Here is a 22103-nt window from a genome sequence, read left to right as displayed (position 1 = left end):
AAAAGAATGTTTCAATGATTGAAATGTAGAGTTGAGATTATGTAACCAACTATGGATATAAGCATATATAGTGTGTTTGAACATTAGTGTATAAATCCATGTGGCGGAAACCAATTGTGTGCCCTTGTGCATGCAACGTCGTTAAAGGAGACAGGTTGGGTACGCGTACCCGTACGCATACTGACGGAAGTTTTCTGACCGAAAACTTCTGCTGGAGTTTATAGTTTACAAACTGGAAGACCAGTCACCTTAGGTATGCGTACCCGTACGCGTACTCATGGAAGTTTTCGAACCGAAAGTTTCTTTCGAGTTTCCAAACTCAAATCCGGTAGCTAAGGTGCACGTACCCATACGCGTACCCAAGCTGGTTATTTCTAAAATCGGAAGTTCATGAACTTAAAATAATAAATCAATAAGGAATGCAATCTTTTCAAACCATGGCTATGTTGTTCATGAATTGATTCAAGTGAATCAAACCGATTTTGTTTCAATTGTGTCTATGAATAAAGACCTAAGCAATTGAACAACTCTATCAACTAGTTCTTATGAGTCATTTGAACTAGTTATGAGAAGGATGAATATGGTTGATATGAAAGTACTCATATGGCTAACCTCGGTTAACTATTTGTGAACCAACCAAGTGTACACGTTTAGGTACGGTTACTCAAACCTAAATGAAACACTTTTCATTTGTGTATGACAAGCTAATTTTCGATCTAACGGTTGAAAGATATTAGCTTGGTTGAATAAGGTTTTTCATCTAACGTTGAATATTGAATGCTTTGTTACCACGGTAACTTGGATTGCAAACCCTGATTTGAAAACTATATAAAGGACACATCTAGCAACTGGAAAAACTAATCCCCACACCTCCTGTGTGATACTAGTTAGTTTGCTAGAGTCGATTCTCCTTTAACCTTAGGTTTCTTCCCGAGACCCTGTAGGTTAACAACTGAAAGACTTCATTGGGATTGTGAAGCCAGACGAAACTACTTCTCTTGTAGTTGAGCGATCTGATCTTGCCATTTTCTATCGTACGAGTTCAGTTGAATAATTGACTTGAGATTATATCTCCGATAGGGAAAGATAAAAAGAAATCACAAACATTTTCGTCTCATCGTTTGTGATTCCGCAACATCTTGTTTTGATACCATACGATTAAGATTGTTGTGAGGTGATTGATAATAATAGGTTGTTCTTCGGGAATATAAGTCCGGATTATCAATTAGTTCATGTTCACCTTGATTTACCAAAATACGGAACAAAAACTCTTAGGTCTATCTGTGGGAGACATATTTACCTATCATAGACTTTTCGGTGTGATACAGATTTGTTTATTAAAGTCTTTGGCTTTGGGTCGTAGCAACTCTTGGTTGTGGGTGAGATCAGCTAAGGGAATCAAGTGCGTAGTATCCTGCTGGGATCGGAGACGTAAGGAGCGCAACTGTACCTTGAATCAGTGTGAGATTGACTAGGGTTCAACTACAGTCCATACCGAAGTTAGTTTGTAGTAGGATAGTGTCTATAGCGGCTTAATACAGTGTGGTTTTCAATCTGGACTAGGGACCGGGGGTTTTCTGCATTTTCGGTTTCCTCGTTAACAAAAATTCTGGTGTCTGTGTTATTTCTATTCCGCATTATATTTCGTTATATAATTGAAATATCACAGGTTGTGCGTTAAGATCAATCAATTAGAATATCCAACCTTTGATTGTTGATTTAAATTGATTGACACTTGGATATTGGTCTTTGGTACCATCCAAGTTATTATCCTTGTATTTGATAAAGACTCGCAGATTTATATTTGCTTGAGGAAAGATCAAATCAAGTGAGAGAGATATTAACTCCTAAATATACTTTTCCCTAGATTGAGTCTGACTGTCTAATTGATTCTCTAGAAAGTATATTGGAGTTAGTCTATACAGATTGCTAATCGAAATATTGGGTGTGGTTGTTATACCCCCGCTTTTTCAAAGATGTTCTTTACATGCTCCAAGCATAGAAGATAATTTTGTAGAGCTAGAATTGAATCTTTTCAGATTCTGCTCCAGTGATTTTACCTTATTAAGGGCAGCAGCGAGATCGGTCTCCAAAGATTTTTCTATGGCGAGGAGACTGAGTTCTCTGTCATTAGAACATTTTTGTTGAGAGTCACATCTTGCTTCAGATTCCGCAAGTCTTTCTTTCAACACAAAGAGATTTCGAAGGAGATTATCACATTCTGACCTTTTTCTGAGTAAGTTTTCTTCTCGATCTTTAACGGTAGATTGTAAAAGTTTATATCCACAATCATAACCTTTAAAGAGTTTTCTCATCTTTCTGTTTTCTTGACAGATAGGTCCCAAATATTTTCTCAAGCAGTCTGTTGACTTCTTTTCTTTCAAGGCATGGTCAAAGAGCTTGATATATTGAGAGACTTCCTCATCAATAGTTTGTCCTTCTTCTGAATCACTCTCAGCTGAAAGATCATCCAACTGGTCATCAAGAAATTTTTCCCAGTTGAATGCAGATTCAGACACAGAGGCAGGTACATAAGGTTTCTTAGATGTCGCAGGATTTTGAAACATCTCATAGGAACTCTGATCAGGTGTTGCGTTATCAGAGAGATTACTGCCGTCCATAGAGTCATATCGCTACAAACACAGAATTATGAGGTCTTTAAACGTGTTTGCGTGCTCTGATACCAATTGAAAAAGCGGGGGGTCTAACAATCACACCCAATATTTCGCTTAGCAATCTGTATAGACTAACTCCAATATAATTTTAAGAGAATCAACTATATAGTCAGACTCAATCTTAATAAAAAGTATATCAAGGTGTTATATCTCAATTTCTCGATTCAATACTTACTCAAGCAAATAGAAATATGCGAGTCTAATTGAATACAAGAGAAATCACTTGAACAGTACCAAAGACCAATGTTCAAGTATCAACCAATTTTAATCAACAACCAAAGGTTGGATTTACCAATTGATCGATTCAACGCACAACCTATGATATTTCAGTTATATAAAAAAATATAATGCGGAAAAGAAATAACACAGACACCAGAAGTTTTGTTAACGAGAAAATCGCAAATGCAGAAAAACCCCGGCGCCCAGTCCAGATTGAACACACACTGTATTAAGCCGCTACAGACACTAGCCTACTACAAACTAACTTCAGTCTGGACTGTAGTTGAATCCCAATCAAATTCACAATGATCCAAGGTACAGTTGCGCTCCTTACGTCTCTACTCCCAGCAGGATACTACACACTTGATTCCCTTAGCTGATCTCACCCACAACTAAGAGTTGCTACGACCCAAAGTCGAAGACTTTAATAAACAAATCTGTATCACACAGAAAATTCAACAGAAATAGATAAATATGTCTCCCACAGAAATACCTATGAGTTTTATTCCGTCTTTTGATAAATCAAGGTGAACAGGAACCAATTGATAAGGCGGACTTATATTCCTGAAGAACATCCTGGAATTATCAATCACCTCACAATAATCTAAATCGTATGATGGCGAAACTAGATATCGTGGAATCACAAATGATGAGACGAAGATGTTTATGACTACTTTTATATCTTTCCTATCGGAGAAATTAATATCAAGCCAATCTTTCGATTGTACTAAAATACGATAGAAACAACAAGATCAGATCACGCAAATACAGAGAAAATAGTTGGGTCTGGCTTCACAATCCCAATGAATTCATCAAGTCGTTAACCTATAGGGTCTCGATAGAAACCTAAGGTTAAAGGAGAATCGACTCTAGCTTATACAACTAGTATCACACAAGAGGTGCGGGGATTAGTTTTCCCAGTTGCTAGAGTTCTCCTTTATATAGTCTTCAAATCAGGGTTTGCAATCAATGCTACCTTAGTAAAAAAGCATTCAATATTCACTGTTAGATGAAAACCTGATTAGATTCAAGCTAATATCTTTCAACCGTTAGATCGAATCTTAGCTTGTTATACACACATGAAATGTAACTTCATTTAGGTTTGAGTAACCGTACCTAAACGTGTACAAGTCGTTGGTTCAACGATAGTTAACCATAGGTTAGCCATATGAGCACTTTCATATCAACCTTATTCTTCTTTACCATAACTAGTTCAAATGACTCAAATGAACTAGTTATAGAGTTTTTCAATTGCTTAGATCTCATAGACGCAATCGAAACAAAAACAGTTTTGATTCACTCGAATCGATTCATGAACATTATAGCCACGGTTTGCAAAGATTGTATTCTTAAAATATAAATGTCTTAGTTCACGAATTAAACTGTTTTTAGAAAATAACCTACTTAAGTACGCATACTGTTACGCAGACTTAAGTACCCGGAATAAGTTGTTTTCAGTTCACAAACTCCAGCAGAAATTCACGGGATGTGAACTTCCGACAGTACGCGGACTTTAGCTCTGGTTATCCTGAACAGCAAAGTACGCATACTTTGATTCAAGGATATTGGACTTACACACATATGAGTTGTCTCACAATGTTTATATCCAACCATGGTTATGTATTATAAACTCTCATTTCAATCATTGAAACATTCTTAGAGAACGTTATATAGTTGTTGTTCACAAACTATTTTTCGTCAAAGCGATTTTCAAGTGATTGAAACAAATATGACTTTCGCCACTAGTAAATATAAACTTGGACAAATCAAAATCTTACCAACACATATTTAGAGAAATAGATAAACGAGATAAACTCAGTTCGAAATAGTAAATGTGTATAATCATAGTCTATATAGCAATACGACTTTTGTCTCAAGATAGGAGATAAAGTAGACTTTTGAGTGATAGATAAGTTCAAGTCTCCACATTCCTTTTTGTCGATGAAGTTCCACCAGTTCCTTGAGTAGTTCTTCGTCTTTGCATGATGAGCACCGTGGAGTCTAGAGCTCAACTACACTTTCTATCCTCGTCTGAGACTTAGCTATTAGGCATATTCCTATGCATATGCCAAACACTGATTTTTGGCATATATGAACCCACTATGGGTATGCCAAACTTCCAAACTCATATGCCTATATGCCAGGAATAACATATAGGCATACACGACAGAGTTTTCAGGGAGCGATAGAGTGTACATCGCTCGATGGTCAAGCTAGCGATCGCTGGTCTTTAAGTCGCCAGCGCTAGTCAAGCTAGCGCTCGCATCTCTGATCATCGCTTATTAGATCTTCATCCAATGGCTACTATTTTCCCCCTCTATAAATACCTAATTGAATATCATTTCAACTCACACCAGAATTTCTAAACCTATCTAGAATTTCTCAATCTCCAATTCTTTTTATCACTCTTCCAATTCCTCAGAGAGTACGGATGATAATATGAGCATTGCTAAGTTCGTAGCAAACCAACGTGCTGACGCAAATCGAAGAGTTGTTGATCGTGCCAATGTGGATAATGAAATTAGGAGAAGTCAAATTAGATTTAAAAATCAAAATAGGAGAAGTCAAATAAGGCGGAAACCAAAATTCACTGTTGTGGAAGATGAAGGTATTTGCGGGAATTATATTTCTTCTATTGAGGATACTGTATTAGGAAATGCATTACATCACGAAACATTATGGCAAATTATTTTTGTGAAATTTCAAGAACAAACAATGAATCTCAACAATCATGATGTTTCAGAGTTGAATCAACGCTTCAGTACAATCAATAAGGAAGTTAGTAGATTTGTTAATTTACTTCATCAAGAAAGTCCAAATTTGAGGAATGATAATCCATGATGGAATTTCAACAAAGGTGCCGTGCGTATGGTGCATCTATGATGGAATTTCGATGTAGGTGTCGTGCGGAATATCGTCGCATCTACGAAAAAGACTTCCAATTTAAAAATTGTTTCGACATTTTTAATTAAGAAAGAGAGAAATAGAGAAATTTAGATTAAGAAAAAAAAAATTAGAAAAAAAAAATTGTAAAATTTTTTGGGGTAAACTCCTGAGTTTGAAAATTACCTATTTTTATAGCGAAAGAACTAGATGTTGGCGCTAGAGTTATTTATCGCTGACGTTATTCATAATATCGACCGCTAGAATCTCTGTCGCTCAGTAGTTTTCCCATAGTGGCAACTCGTCTGCCATGCCACCTGGTATGCCAAACAACATTTTTTTTCCATACCCGTAGGAATAGGCCTTAGTAGACTAGAAATCAAGACTTGCAATTTTAGAAACTAAACTTGACAAACAAGCTTGAGATAGCAACGCTTGCGAGTTCGACCGAGCAGTGCTCTAACAATAACGACTACAACGAAGACATCATCCTTCCACTTGAGGTTAGTAATACTGACTTGACTTGTTTCCATTCCTAATGTATCTTTCAAGTCGCTTAACATTGAAAACGTAATATGTGAAGCTATATTTATGACACTCTAGTGATTAGACTTGGTCATAACATTATGATCAAAGTATCAAGGAATAATATTAAATTACAAAGTATAACACTTATCTTTTGAACTTCGTAAATACGACATCAACATAATCTATGTATATAGTTATTTGATTATGTGTGGGATATAGGTGTGATTTCATCTTAGAAAACTATGTATTATTACATTGGTTTAAGGAAGTAGATTTATGAACTTGTTTCATAATCGGAAGGGAATCATAAGTGTGTTGGTCCGATTTTTTCATTAGATAATATCTGGATGACCAATATAAGATGACAAGGTAGAACCGATCTTAACTTATGTTGAGAATCAAGGTATAACCGGTCATAGCCTATATTGTGTGACAAGGTATAACCGATCCTAACTAGTTTTGGGAAGCATGGTATAACCGGTCATAACCTATATCTAGTTACATGGTATAACCGATCCTAACTAGTATTTGAATGCAAGGTATAACCGGTCATAACCTATATTGGGAGTCATGGTATAACCGATCCTAACTTAGTTTGGGAGTTATGGGTATAACTGGTCCCAAGAGCAAAACCGAGTTTACAATATTCACATATTTCTTTATGTTGTGTGTGAATTCGGAATTAGGGTTTGCTAAGATAGGAAACTTCTAGATGTCGACATTATTTGAATATGTGTATAACTCTTATCATTAATTATTCAAAGATATTCCTTGATGCTCAAGGTGATCCCAAACCGAAATATTAAAAAGCATTTAGTTATGATTTAGATTATATATGTTTCAATTACCACCAAACCAGTGCTCTGCAACTCGGCGACTGAACCGGTGCTGACTCAGTATTAAAAAAATTTCTTTCTTTGATTTATGTGTTAATCTCTTCTCAATTCAGGTGAATTTTCGACAAATCTGATGATTTGAGGTACAATATATTCTGATTTTGTTCAATAAATGTTAGAAACCATGTCGGAATCTAATAATAATCATCAGGACTTTGATCTGAATCTCGATCCACTGTCGGAAAATTTGGAGTAAATTTTAGAGTCCCTGCTAGTGAGTGTTCAAACAGTTTTGAATGCAGGAAGAATGGTGATATTCCTTCACTGTTTATCCTAGATGATGTTATTGAAGAAAGTTTAGATGAATGGTAGTTCAGTTTGATTGGTAGATTGGATTTTGTTAAATTGAAGATGAAGGTTGCAGAGGCTTCTTTGAGAAAACAATGGTCACTTAAAGGTAATCTTCAACTTATCCCTTTAGTTAAAGGATTCTTTGTTATAAAACTTGACAATGAGGATGATAAACTCTACATATGGAAAGGTTTATGGATTGTTGAGTCACATAATTTAAAGCTTAGAGCATGAGAAACCAATTTTAACCCAGATGCTCAAAAATCATCTTCAGCTTTTGTCTGGGTAAATTTTCCTGGCTTGAGTATCGAATATTGGAAGGAAAATATCATTCTGCAAATGGGTGGAGTTGTAGGAAGACCAATAAAAGTAGATGAAACCACATTGAAGAAGGAAATTGGCTATTATGCAAGTGTTCTAGTAGAAATTGATCTAGCTAAATCCATTCCAAGTAAGATATGGATTGAAACAAAGTATGGAAAATAGGAATAAGCTATTCAAATTCCTAAATTACCTAAATTCTGTAATCATTGTAAAGTGGAGGGACATTTTGTGGCTGAATGCAAAACAATACGAGGGGAAAAGAGTCAAAAGGATACAATTCATGAGAATTTTGTTGAAAAACCAAAGAAGCAATTGAGAGCTAAGATTCCTAAGTTTCAAGAGACTCAAGGTTTTGATATTTGTTTTCCTGAAAAAGTACCAAATAATATTGATGAAGGTTTCCTCAGTGATAATGAAATAATAGATGATATAATACCACCCATCTTACATCAAGGTGAAAATTCTTCTGGGAGATTTCATGTTCTACAAGACAAGAATGATGAGTTCAGGGGTGAATTGAATTATAATTAAGACTTTCCTACTCTTCTTGTGGATAAGCTCCTTAATATATGCGCCAATGCTCCATCAACTATCAATTTTATGAGTTTATAACCACCCATTGAAGCAGTTACTGTTGGAACTAGTTCTACCAATTTGGATGAAGTAGCTATCTCCAAAGTTCCAACTCAAATGAAAGATAAAAATGTTAAGGTTATCAGAAATGTTACAACAAGAAAACAAGATGCCCTCATTGGTAATGTTTCTAAAACTAAAGATATTTCAGTTCTAGATGTTAGTAAGAAAGGTAAGGGAAGCCCCAAAGCTTCTCATCATTCATCACCTCAATGAGGATTCTCTTCTGGAATGTCAGGGGCTTAAGAAGATCAAAATCCATTGACAAAGTAAGAAGTTTAGTTTATAATTTTTGTCCATCTTTAATTTGTCTAGCATAACCTAAGATATGTGTGAGATCTGATACTATTAAGAAGTTGAGACTTTCATGGATGAAGAGCATGTTAATACACAACTCAACTACAAGTTGTAAAGGTAATATCTGGATTTTATGGAGTGGTTCTATATCTGATCCAGTAGTAATATCAAATACTAAACAATCCTTAACTGTGAAAGTGGGTGGTTCTTTAATTACTGGTGTCCATGCAGCATGTTTAACAGTTGATAGAAGACCTTTGTGGGACAACTTGAAGGAAATTTATGTTCTTAATAACCATGGTTGGTTATTGGGGATTTTAATGCTATGTTAAGTATTGAAGAAAAACAAGGAGGTAGAAGTCCTTTAAAAATATCCATGTTGGACTTTAATAATTGTGTTCAAAGCTGTAGGCTCATTCAAGCTCCAAAAACTGGATTAGAATACTCTTGGTGTAACAATAGAGTTGGAGCTAAAAGAATTGTGTGCAACCTTGATAGATATTTTTACAATATTCAGTGGTTGGAGCAATTCCCTAGTTGGGGTTATAAAGTTGGAGTAAGGGGTGTGTCAGATCACGGAGTTCTTTTTGGTGATGCTGCAATTCCCAAACCAATTAATGTCCCTTTCAGAGCACTTAAAGTTCGGATGGAACATGAGGGGTTCTACATGTTAATTAAGGAACACTGGAATAATCAAGTATTTGGCAATCCTGGGTTCATTTTCTTATGTAAACTAAAAAATCTGAAAAGTATTATCAAGGAATGGAACTGGAATAATTTTGGTGATGTTAAAAGAAGCTTCAGAGAGCAGAGGAAAATGTTATGAAAGCAGCATTGGTATCTGATAAAAATCCTGTTGATATTAAGTTGATGGATAATCTGGTGGTAGCAAGAGGCATTCAAGAAATTTTGGTCCAACAAAATAATGGAATAATCAGACAGAAATCAAGAGTGAAGTGGATAAAAGAAGGTGCATCCAACTCAAGATTCTTACATGTAAACATGAAGATAACACAAACATAATGCTATAGTAGAGCTTGAGAATAATTATGGAACCATAGTTACTAATCAACAGGGCATGTCTGACATAATGGTAAAACACTTTGAGGAAAAATTTAAATTTCAAGAGACCCAGATTGTTGGGAGTATCTTTCAGGCAATTCCTAAACTGGTGTAAGCTGAAAATAATCACTTACTAGAGGCTACTCCATCTTCTGAGGAAATAAAACAAGTGGTGTTCTCTATGGAACTTGACAGTGCACCTGGTCCTGATGGTTTTAGTGGTTGGTTTTATAGATGAGCATGGGATATAATTGGAGATGATTTTATCAATGCTATTCAATATTGCTGGATAAAAGAATTTGTACCGGGGGCGATGAATGCTAACTTCTTGATGTTACTCCCTAAAGTCAAAAATGCTAAGAGGGCCAATCAGTTCAGACCAATTGGTCTGATGAACTTCAGTTTCAAAGTCATCACCAAGATTATTACTTCTAGATTGATCCAGATGATAAACAAGATTGTTTCAGCTCAACAGGGAGCATTGATAAAAGGAAGGAATATTCAATATCAGATTGTACTAGCATCTAAATTGATTAATGAACTAGATATAAAAAGAAGAGGGGGAAATGTGGGCTTAAACTGGACATTACTCAGGCATATGATTCCCTTAGTTGGGAGTTTCTTTTCCAGGCTATGAGATATTTTGGTTTCTCTGAAAAATTTATCAACTGGATTCATATTTTACTCAAATTTGTAAAAATATCAGTACTAATTAATGGGGGACCAGCAGGTTATTTTGAAGTAGGGAGAGGTCTCAGAAAAGGAGATCCCCTCTCTCCTTTACTATTTGTCATTGCAGGAGATGTTCTTAGCAGGGTGTTAAGTGTAATGGTGGAGGAGAAGAATCTTATTACAATGGTTAACAGAAAGGGGATTCATCCAACACACATATTCTTTGATGATGACATATTCTTATTTTGTAAGGAGATAGGATGAATGTAAGAAGACTTATGAAGATTCTTGAAGACTATCAAAAATCCTCAGGGCAAACTGTTAGTTTAGCTAAAAGAAATTGTTTTATTGGTGGAACCAGTGATGCTAAAAAGACTCAGTTGGCTGAGGAATGCAATATGGTTATTTATACTTTTCCTGACAAATATTTGGGGATCATATTAAGACCTGGGATGGTCAAGGCTTCTCAGGTTTGGGGGTTTGTGGAATATCTTCAAGACAAGCTGACAGGATGGAAGGGAAAGTTATTATCCTTTCAGGAGAGGTTGATCTTGGTGAAATTTGTTCTATGTAACATTCCCATCTATAGTATGTCAGTGTATAAATGGCCAGCTAGTATCTTGAAGGAGTGTGATAATATAATAAGAAATTTCTTATGGTCTGGAGATCCTAATGCAAGGAAAACTATAACTTTGAAGTGGGACAAAGTATGCGCTCCTCTATCTGAAGGTGGATTAGGTATCAAGAGGCTAGAAGTTATTAATAAAGCTCTCCTATGAAATTATGCTGGAAAATACAAAATGGTGAAGAGGAATGAGCTAAATACTTCATATCAAAGTTTCAAGATGATAATGGAGAGTGGATAACATATTATAAAAAATCCTCTATATGGCCTGGTATTAAATTGGTCTTACCTGAAGTCAATAATAACTCAAGATGGCTGGTTGGAAATGGTCACAACATATCAGTTTGGTATGACACTTGGATAAAGGAAAGACCCCTGAATGAAATATATCCATATTATGAATTTATGAGGAACAACCCAAACATCAAAGTTGCAGAATTCTTAAAAAATGGTGAATGGGTAATACCACCAGCTTTCTCAAATTTCTTTGGTTCTAATGAACTTCTAGTGGTGGAAAATCATGGATATAGGATAATATGTACGGACTCTGCTACATGTAAATTCTCAATTGCTACTGCTTGTGAAACAATTAGGACAAAATACCCAAAATTACAGTGGACAAGGAAGATTTCGCACCCCAATATACATCCCAATATTTCTAGTAATGTTTGGAAAATTATTAGAAGAGTAGTACCATCTGATGATATTATGAAAAAAAAAGGAATTTCCAAATGGCTTCAAGGTGCCCATTCTGTAAACAAAGTGAGGAAACTTTCGAACACATACTATGGTACTGTAACTTCAGTTAGTTAATATGGAAATGGTTAGGTGGTAGCTTTCATTTCTTGAATCCTACTTGACTAGAAGATATCATCTGCTTTGCAAAGTCCAAAAGCCCTGCCATAAAAGAAACTTGGATGAATGCTTTATTAATCACAATGAAAGAAATACGGGCTTTAAGAAACAGAGTAGTCTATGAAGAGCGAGATTTCACTGCAGAGAAAATTAAAAAAATAATACTGAAGTTCACCTATGATAGTGATATTAGAATGAAATGTTGTATGTGGAATACTTCTTATGCCCTGTAAATTATAAAAGCTTTTAATATGAAGTGCAGAAAAGTAAGAATCACACAAGTGAAGGAATGTTACTTCTATCTCCCCCAATTCAATCAAATTTTATTATGATGTGATGGTGCAGCAAGGGGGAACCCTGGTCCTGCTGGTTTTGGTTTTATTGGTAGAGACATGGAGGGAGAAGTTATTGGGGCTGCTACAGGTCGTTTGGGAATTGCAACAAATTTTTTGGCTGAGGTGATGGCAGTCTTATCTGCAGGAGAGTGGGCTATATCAAAAAAGATTTTCAATGTCTGTTTTAAGACTGATTTAAGTGCAGCTATAACAGACTTCAAAACAGGTAAACTTCCTTGGTTGGCTATAACTAGATGGAAGAACATATGCACCAAGTTACAGTGGTCATTTACTCATAGTTTCAGAGAAGTCAACTTCTCTGCAGACTCATTGGCAAGGAGAGGCGCAAGTATGAATAAAGGATAATACATTGTTTATAATGAAAAGCCTTCATTCCTTCTAAAACTGGAATTCCTTTTTTTCCTTATTTTAGATTTTACTAATTCTTTGCAAGTGTATGCCTAAATAAAAAGGCATGTTTTTGTTTTTTTAGCCTAGATTTATAACTTGGCTTGTGTTGTTTTCTTGTAACTTTTTTTGGATTAATCAAAGTTTTACTATCAAGCAAAAAAAAGTTTTAATTACCAGCAATTAAAGCATATCCTCTAGAAAAGGATTATTAGTTAATGTGCTATATGTTAAGACTAATACTATTGACACTCGGGTTGTCAATATTCAACCTTTAGGCAAAGGAATCAGTGTTGTAATAAACCGAGTTTTGCCTGTAAATGTTCTACAAATGCTTTTCACAATTGTAATGATTTTCAAAAGGTTAACCTTGTAGAGACAAAGACAAGATCCGATGTTCCCAGTTGGATAAAGTCTAATGTGAATTGTCATCCAAATACTTTTCCGAGAATTATTGAAAAAATTAACGAGAAGAAAATGATACTGAAGGAATCTGTCTCAGAAACTCATAATAATATTGTTTTAAACCTTCGCACTAAAGTTGAACATACAATTTTTGAGCTCAGAAAACAGATTAGCAAATTCAAGAACTTCAGGAAGGCTAGGAGAAGACCGAATACAGGTAATATTCTACATCCTCTTCCCTTAAAGATGAAACTGTTTATTTACTAAAACAAGTACAAATCATGGAAGTTTACCAAAGAACTGTGTTGTTCATGATAGGAATTTGACGAATGCCTACCATAACATAATTTGATTATGGTAAATCGTTCATCTTCCTGGATCATGGAAAGGAGGAAGCACAATATGTTCAACAATGATATTCTTCTTGATACACGATGGTTTGGTAATATGTACAATATATTCTGTTTTGAATTTCACTAGTAGTTTTTCATCTTTGTTTTTGTCATCTCAACTATCTCTTGTGCTCTAGATTTTTATCTGTTGAGCTAAGAACAAAGTTGATTATAATTGTCTGTTTGAATGAGTCCGGACACAACTCTTGTGCTTGCGGATCCATGTGTGTTAAGTTCTGAAACTGGCCCGAACCTTAAGTCAAAGCCTCCTCAAGAAGATTCTAGAAATAATCTCTCTTCCCTCAGGTTTCTTAACCTAGAAACTGTGATATATATATAAGGTTCGGTCACCTTGTATTATATACAAAAATGCTAGAATAACTCACGAACATTCACGAACCATGGATGCTTCTAAGTTTTCAAACATCATAAAGGAAGATAACAAGAAGACGGAGGATGATGGTTTCACATGAATTGTTTAGTTCTACGATAATATTGTCTCCATATCATGTTACTTTGCTCTCGAACATACAAGGTCAAGACCGGTTCAAATATCCCGAGTTTTGGTTGGAAACATTATGAGTGACATCAAAGTTGCGTTCGAACAATTGTCGGCTGCCAAAAGGGATCTCAAACTTCTCAATTCGGAATTGGGAAAAGCCTCCGATGAGCTCGTCTCTCTCATAACGCAAGTCGCACACTACATATGCTTTCGTTTTATTTTTATTTTTTATGTCTAGGAAACTTCTTGTGAGAATTTATTCTTATTTTGAGAAGGATAACTACGGTTTGGTATAGCAAAAATTGTGATTTGATGAGGTGTCAACTCGCAAATAATATTTCTATTTCTCTTTACACTAGCAAGTAATATAATGATAAGCAGATTCGTCCCAAGGGAGGTATTTGAGCAACAGTTGTTATGCAAATACTCTTAGCATGGTTGATTGTGATGTAAAATTCTGAAAATTATAAGATTATATTCAAATATGAGATGAAATTGATTAATGATTCATTCTCGACCTCGGAATATAAACCTAATTGATATATAACCACGTTCTTCGCATTATCTCGTTACTAACAACCTAGGATAATTAGTACGCGCAATTATCCCGTTATTATCTCCTAAGCTCACCGGATAAGGAAGCGCTCGACTACCAAATTCTACTTATTCAAGTTGCCTAGAGATACGCTTACTAGGTATGATTTAAACAAGTGTTTTAAGTTTTATGAGATAAGGTTGCTCCTAGTGATGAATTCAAAAGCTTGAATCACCTAATAGTGTCAACTTTTATATATGGGTACTTAACAAAGTCTCATCATCAGTACCCATATATTGCTACTTGTGTTTATCTTCTATAGACAATTACAGGTCAAAGAAAATATAAACTAGCAATAGAAATATGAATCAGTCATTCAATTTCGAAATTATACAATTAACACAACTCAGAAGCATTATTAGCATGGTAAAAATCAAACAATAACGGAAATAATTGCGAGAGAACAAGTTATATCATATCAATTGTAGACTCATATTTCGGGCTTTGAAATCGTCCCTGATCAAAGGATAACTCAGCTACTCATAGTCATAAGTTCTTCACAATAAAATATACGGCTTAAAATTGTCTAAAAGGAAAAAAAAAGTCGAGATTAAACCAAAACAACAAACAAATTGTTGTTGTGTAGAACAAGTGAGAGCTTCTTCTCTCGTGATCAAAAGGTAGGTTTTCAGTTGTGTTCTTGACCTCCTTATATATACATCTCTGCACCTGTAATTTCGTGAACTCAACAGACCCAACCATTCACGACATACACAAACAGGTCCAAGCCACCAATGAACCATGGAAGCAACGGCAACAGATCCCCTGTATTGTCTATCTACACCAGACGAACTGAACTTCATAACATTCCAATCTCCCATTACTTGCTTTCCTGAACTGCTCTGCACCCCTGACTGATATTAGACCCACCGGTCATGGCAATAACACCAGCACCTCGCCTGATAAGAGCTTGACCAAAGCCTCACGAACTCGAACCGCATCAATTTAAATCCCAGACCCCAGTATTTCCAGCACCAGTTCAAGCCATCGCTCCTTCCTTTTTCTGCTTGAAATCTTCAACCCCATAGACCCATAACAACACATGTTTTACAGCTGAAATTCAGCTCAATAACTTGCAATATCTCCTCCAAACCAAACCAGTTCAGTCTGCAAAAATCATCCCACCAGAAACCCTTTAAAACAGTCCGTCAGCCACGGAAACAAAAGCAACAGAAATCAGTCCCATTCACTAATTTTCTGGCAGCAAAACAAAGCTCAAAACTCCACCAAAACTCTAACCACTTCGCCTCCATTAACGAATTCAGCTCATACCCAAATCTTCCAAGAAAAATCAGCTCCAAATTGAACCCAATTCAGCCCCAAACTCGGGATCGAAACCACCATATTACAACCACTTCTCCTTGTTCTTGTTGCTGTCGATATGCTCTCTAAAATCCACACAATCGTTCATCAAATCAGGATATAAACATTTGGTTTTCTTCCTCTTTTGCGGCATCTCAAATTTGTTCAATACCACCATAAATGTGTACCTAAACCCCCTGAAAACTCCAACCATCTACCCTCATCGATTCAACAACTCAATTTCCTCCCTAAAACACCAGCAAACTCACTTCATCTTCCTTCTTCTTCTCCGCTTCAAATAGAGGACTTAATCCATGGTGAATTGCCATAACGCCACTGCTTGGTCGACGGAAGACATTACTGAGAGTTTGTCGCAGGGAGAGAGAGAATCCGTTGTGAACTGACGGGGGAAATGAGATTCACCTGCTTGTACAGATTGGTTTCTAAGGGCAATTCCTATGACAATGTTCAAATCTATTTTTTTGTTGACCCAGGTGGATGGCCAAACTGGGTTTTCCACTATGGTAAAGCATTCGGCGGTTGACCGTCAAGCGCGGGAAGGAAGTGCAGACGCTGGTACTTGTTCCACAACCGCTGCACTTATAGTACAAACGGTGGCGTTTCTAAGAGACACGCCGGTGTTAGAACCAAGGCCTCCAACGACTACTTTTAAACGGTCACCGGAACGGCTAGCTTCTACCTCCATAAATACATATCGAGTTTGATCTCACAAATTCACAACAATCTTTCATACAATCAATCTTTTCTTAATTTCAATTTCTTTCAACTTTCAACCATGAATTCTGATTTTGATTCTTCTGAGGAAGATATGAAGATGGATGAAATGTTGTACGAAGAAGAGGAAGAAATGTGTATGGAGTTTTTGCATCAAATGGATGAAGATGCAAATCAAGATAGAAAAAGGCAAAATTTTATGTTGCAATTATAATCCGGGATCATACCAAATCCTTTAGAGCCATATGAAGTTGTGACTAGAAGATGGACGTGGCGAGATCGACATTTTTACCATGAAAAGATGATGCATGATTATTTTAATCATGATTGTGTCTATTCCAATGAGGATTTTCAGCGACGATTTCGCATGGGCCGCAACTTGACACAAAGGATTATTGCCGAGCTTTGTCAGGTACAACCTTTATTTAATTATCAGTATGATGCACGACATGTACGAGGCTTTAGTCCCGAACAAAAGGTCACTGCGGCCCTCCGTATACTATGTTACGGGGTACCAGAGGATTCCACGTATGATTACATCTGTATTGGGAAAACAACCGCCTTTAGGTATCTCAAATTGTTTTATGAAACAATAGTCGAGCATTTTGGTCCAACCATCTTAAGAAAGCCTACTCAGGAAGATGTTCAAAGAATAACTGAAGAAAACACCGCGAGGGGTTTTCCAGGAATACTAGGTAGTTTAGACTGCATGCACTGGACGTGGCATGTATTTCCGATTGAATGGGCAGGCCGATATAAGGGTCATTATCCAAAACCAACTGTAATTTTGGAAGCTTCATCTAACGATCTCAACGTTTTGTATAAGTCACCATTGTTTGAAGATCTTAAGAATGCGATCGCGCAACACTGTAATTTCACCATCAACGGTCATCACTACACTCAGGGTTATTATCTAGCAGATGGAATTTATCCGGAATGGTCAACTATGGCTCAAGCTTATAAACAAATAGGTTTTGGATCGACGACTTCGAAGGATATGAAGTACTTTAACACCCAACAAATGAAATGCAGAAAGGATGTTGAACGCGCTTTTGACATATTGAAAAGGAAGTTTACCATCATAGCTGGGCTGATACGCTTTTTTGATCTTCAAGAAATGAACAAAATTATGCTGACTTGTATCATTTGACATAACATGGTCATTGAAGAAACCAGACGTGACCCAACCTGGACTAGTTTTCCAGATGAAGACTTGGTGCCCGATTTTGTGGTGGAGCATGGGCGTCCAACAAGAGAATATAGACTTGCCACTGACAGACTCCAAAACCGGGAAATCTATGGACAACTAAGACAAGATCAAACTAAGCACATTTGGGATTTAAAAGGAGCAAGAGACGATGCGCGGGACGAGGCGAGGCAGAGGCAGAGGGAGAGGCAGATAGATTCCCCGATTTTAATTAATATGTTTTTTATTTTAAAGTTGTTTGTTTAAACAGTTATTTTCAATTTATTGTTGTTTATTTTAATTAATATGTTTTTTATTTTAAAGTTGTTTGTTTGAACAACTATTTTCAATTTAGTGTTGTTTATTTTAATTAATATGTTTTTTATTTTAAAGTTGTTTAAAATTAAAATTGAGGCAATTATATTAAAATTAATTTTAAATAAACAAGTACAATTAAATTAAACTTAAATAAACAAGAATATTAAATTAAAATTAACTAAACATGAATTAAAATCAGTTAGCAAGACTGTATGCATCTTCGTTTTCTTCCGAGGCATCATCTCCGTCTTCTTTCACATTCACAAACTGGCCAGTTTGTTGAGGGGGGACTTGTTGTTGTTCGATGGCGGCTTGTTGAGCTTCGGCGGCGGCTTGTTGAGCTTCGGCCACATCCTTTCCCTTAGTCCATGCAACAAGTTGTTGTTCATTCATTGTTGAAGTGTTCAAGGAGAGTAACATGTTTAACTTACAATCCCTGTAGTATTGTTCTTGAGAAAGAAGACTTTTTTGTTGATTATTTATAGCAATGCCACTGTCCCTGGATCTATCTGCTTCTATCTGTATCTCGAATTCCTTGTGATCATCATAGTTGTACTCGCTTGAACCTCCTTCTAATGCTCGTTGGACTACGTCTCTCGCTGCTTTTGCAGCTTTCGAACCACCTCCTCTTCTTCTCTTGACGTTGGTGTTAACGTCTAGATTAGTGTTGTGTTGTTCCTTACTACTTGGAGTTCCATTAGGTGAGGAAGCATGCCCTCCATTCTGAAAATCCTGCGAGATTGGACCATGTGATGATCTTGCAGGCACTTGATTACCTTCCAGCAAGTATGGATTAAACTTGTTAAGCACCCTCAAAATGGTGAAACAAGTTTCATGTTGGAAGCCCTGTTGTGGGATCTTTGCCACTCTTCCCGACATCTTCGTTCCACATCCAGTTCGCCTTCACCATTTTTTCTGTTGTGTCACATTTGAGTGATCAAAGCTACAAGTTCACTAACGGCTGTTGAAATTGTGTGAAAACGATGAGATAACCCATCGTCATCGTGTCTATTGGGGTTACCTGTTTCTTCACAAATTTTTTGTAAAACCTTACCATAAGAAGTTTTTTTCTCTTGACTAATACCATTGATGCCATCTAATGTATATAATACATAACTTCTGCAAAGTGCCTCGTCTTCATCCATCGTATACTTGACACCACAAATTCTTGTGTTTCACGGTGTTTCTTGTTGTGATTGTTGTTGTGTTTGTTGTGGTGTTTGTTGTGGTGTTTGTTGGTGTGATCGTTGTTGTGATCATTGTTGTGAGGATGGCATATTTGTTAGAAATGAAATTTATAGCGATGAAATTTTTTCTGGTAGACTGAGTTTATATGAATAGTTTTGTTTGCAAAAAAAAAAATAAAGATGGTATGAAATTGTGTAATTTTGAGGTAGTGATGAAGAAGGTGTGAGTTTGAAGCATGGAGATGAACTGAATTTATAGGGAAACAAAAAGGAGTAACAACTGTTGGATTGAAGGAGCCGTTGGCGCTTCTATGAAAAACGCAACGCTTTCAGTAAAGACGCTGGCGTGTGAAATACTAACGCGCGCTAGAAAGACAAGCGCCAGCGTTGTTGGCTAAACCGCCAACGTTGTTGCCAAGGCCGCCCGACCTTCCATCAAGCGCGCGCTATATCATCCACCTCACTCAACAAACCAACAAATTTGTTGGTTTGTACATCCATTTTTCATGTTTGTTGAGTCCGTAGTGGGAGCAAAATGATACTACAAGAAAATCTAGCTATTGCTACACCATATATTGATATCCCTTCAATATAGGTGTTGCAAAAGCAAATTTCTAGTCACAGTACTTTTCAGGTGCAGCTAAAAGCTAAATGAAACTTTTGCCACACAACTGTAGCAACAATGTAAAGACCCGCAAGCTCGTCAACGCTATTAAACCGGTCAAACGACGTATTGAGCTGATATTGACTCGATTAATTTAACACGAATCTTAATTAATAGGAATTAATCTAATATATATACGAAACTAGTACCACTATACAGATCTTGAAACGTTATGCGAGATGGGCTACTTGAACGTGTCATTCGGATATCGGACGAAGTGGATATATCTTCAGATTTGTATGAAGGGCAAAATAGTCTTTTGATAATTAGCCGACCTGGGCTGCCCTTATCCAGCTGAGTGGGTGTCTCATTAATCTTCTTTGGTCTTATCGGACCAAATGCTAATAGCTCGTTTGGCAACACATTGAGAAGCTACTTCTTGACTTATTTAAGTTAATAAGCAAGAAGTCTGGTTGGATGACACATTTTCAAACAACTTTTATAAGTAGAAAAGTAGCTTTTTTTTGGATCAAAAAATCTCGACTTCTGGAAGTTGCTTCTCGAACTTCTCCTTATTAGTAGTGTTTTTTTCTTTTCATTTTTATTTCTCTCCTTGCCATAACTTTTCACAAGAAAAATATTCACAGAAGCAGTCGAAAAGAACAAGAGATCGTGAAAGAAAAACAAGGGTAATCTAATTTTCCTTTTCTCATCATTATTATGAAACCCCATTCATTATTAGATGCTGAATTAGTGAATTTTTTGTTCTTGGATTTTGTTGTTCTTAACAGAACTCTTTTGCATTGCTCTGTAATTAATCTCTTATAATCTTATAAAATTTTACCATAATTGATTGATTAGATCCATAATTGATTGATTAGATATGATGGTTTACATCTTTTATTGTTATTGTTGCTTTAATTCATCTGGATTGGTATTGGTATTGGTATTTTATGGTAGATTAACTGTTTGATAAATTGTTTCTTCCAACTTTAATTCTGTTCTGTTAGCTTCAATTGTGTATTTAGTGTTTTTAAGGTTTAATTTATTATAATGAGTTTGAGATGAATTTTTGCTAATTAAGTCGGTTTCTTAAGGATCATAGGGTAGAGAGAGATAAGAAATTGTAAACTGAGTAGATCATTTGCTTCGAACACCGTCAAAATGTACATACATGGACATTAATTGGTAACATCCCTGCGTTTCCGAGTAGTATAAATATCAATGACCGGGAAAGTTTAGATGTCAAATAGCACTTTCCGTAGGGAATTGATGAAAGAATGGAAAACTAAGCATCCTTGATTGCTTATGGTGAAGGAAGAAAACAATATACAGAGTATATAGATATAACAGTGTCAGTCTGTTTGCTATCCATTTCCTTGCACAATTTTTTTTAGTTTGTTCATATTGCACAAGGATTCTTTACTACGACTAGCAAGTGGTATCCATTTCCTTTGAATTATTTATAAGATATAGCAATGTCAGTCTGTTTGGTGAGGGGGAGTTGTCTATACTCTATTGGTAGATGTAGAGACCTGAAAATAGTTGATGTTATGTTTACTTGATTAATTATACGTCAAATGTTAAATTCATATTATTTTGTGCTTGCATGGACCCGAAAATGCAACACCAACCCATCGACCCCCGTATCCGAAGCAAGTACTACAACTTCCTAACCAAGTACCGTAGCTTCTTCAACTTCAGTAACTACAACTTACTAACCAAGTGTTGCAGCTTCCTCAACTTCGAAGACATCAACTCAGTGACAAGAACGTATCTTATGAGACATGACTGCGAATAGGTTAAATGCACCTAAGATGAAACAATTACAAAGCTATGGTTCCCTCATTTTCTAAACTTATATATGTAGATAAGAAAAATATGATGTCGATAAGAAAATTCTGTTTGTTTCACTGCATAAATTTGTTTTACAACAAACAACAATAGTATATGATGTTATGTTTTCTTAATACCAAATATATTTTGACTTCTACCTTTTGTGCTGCCAAACTTACTTGTTAACTTTTCAACTTATAAGCTAAGCAGTTGCCAAACTAACTTATCCACTTTTTAGCTTCTGAGAAGTCCAGAAGCACTTCTTGCTTCTACTTCTCTATCCAAACAGGCTATAAGAGAATCTCATTTTCTCTTCATCTTTCTCTTTCTTCTTCTTT

General features: G+C 36.0%; 1 protein-coding gene across 1 annotated transcript; it reads left to right on the top strand.

Annotated features, from left to right (window-relative positions):
- The first annotated feature begins 11510 nt into the window (after positions 1-11510).
- On the top strand, positions 11511-12661 carry LOC113312692. The gene is made up of 2 exons (XM_026561430.1): positions 11511-11661; positions 12306-12661. The coding sequence occupies exons 1-2, from the start codon at positions 11511-11513 to the stop codon at positions 12659-12661; spliced, it is 507 nt and encodes a 168-aa protein (XP_026417215.1).
- The last annotated feature ends 9442 nt before the right edge of the window (positions 12662-22103 follow it).

The sequence above is a fragment of the Papaver somniferum genome, chromosome 9 (assembly GCF_003573695.1).
Source record: "Papaver somniferum cultivar HN1 chromosome 9, ASM357369v1, whole genome shotgun sequence".
NCBI classification, from domain to species: Eukaryota; Viridiplantae; Streptophyta; class Magnoliopsida; order Ranunculales; family Papaveraceae; genus Papaver; species Papaver somniferum.
This window is presented reverse-complemented; position numbering and strand designations above follow the sequence as displayed.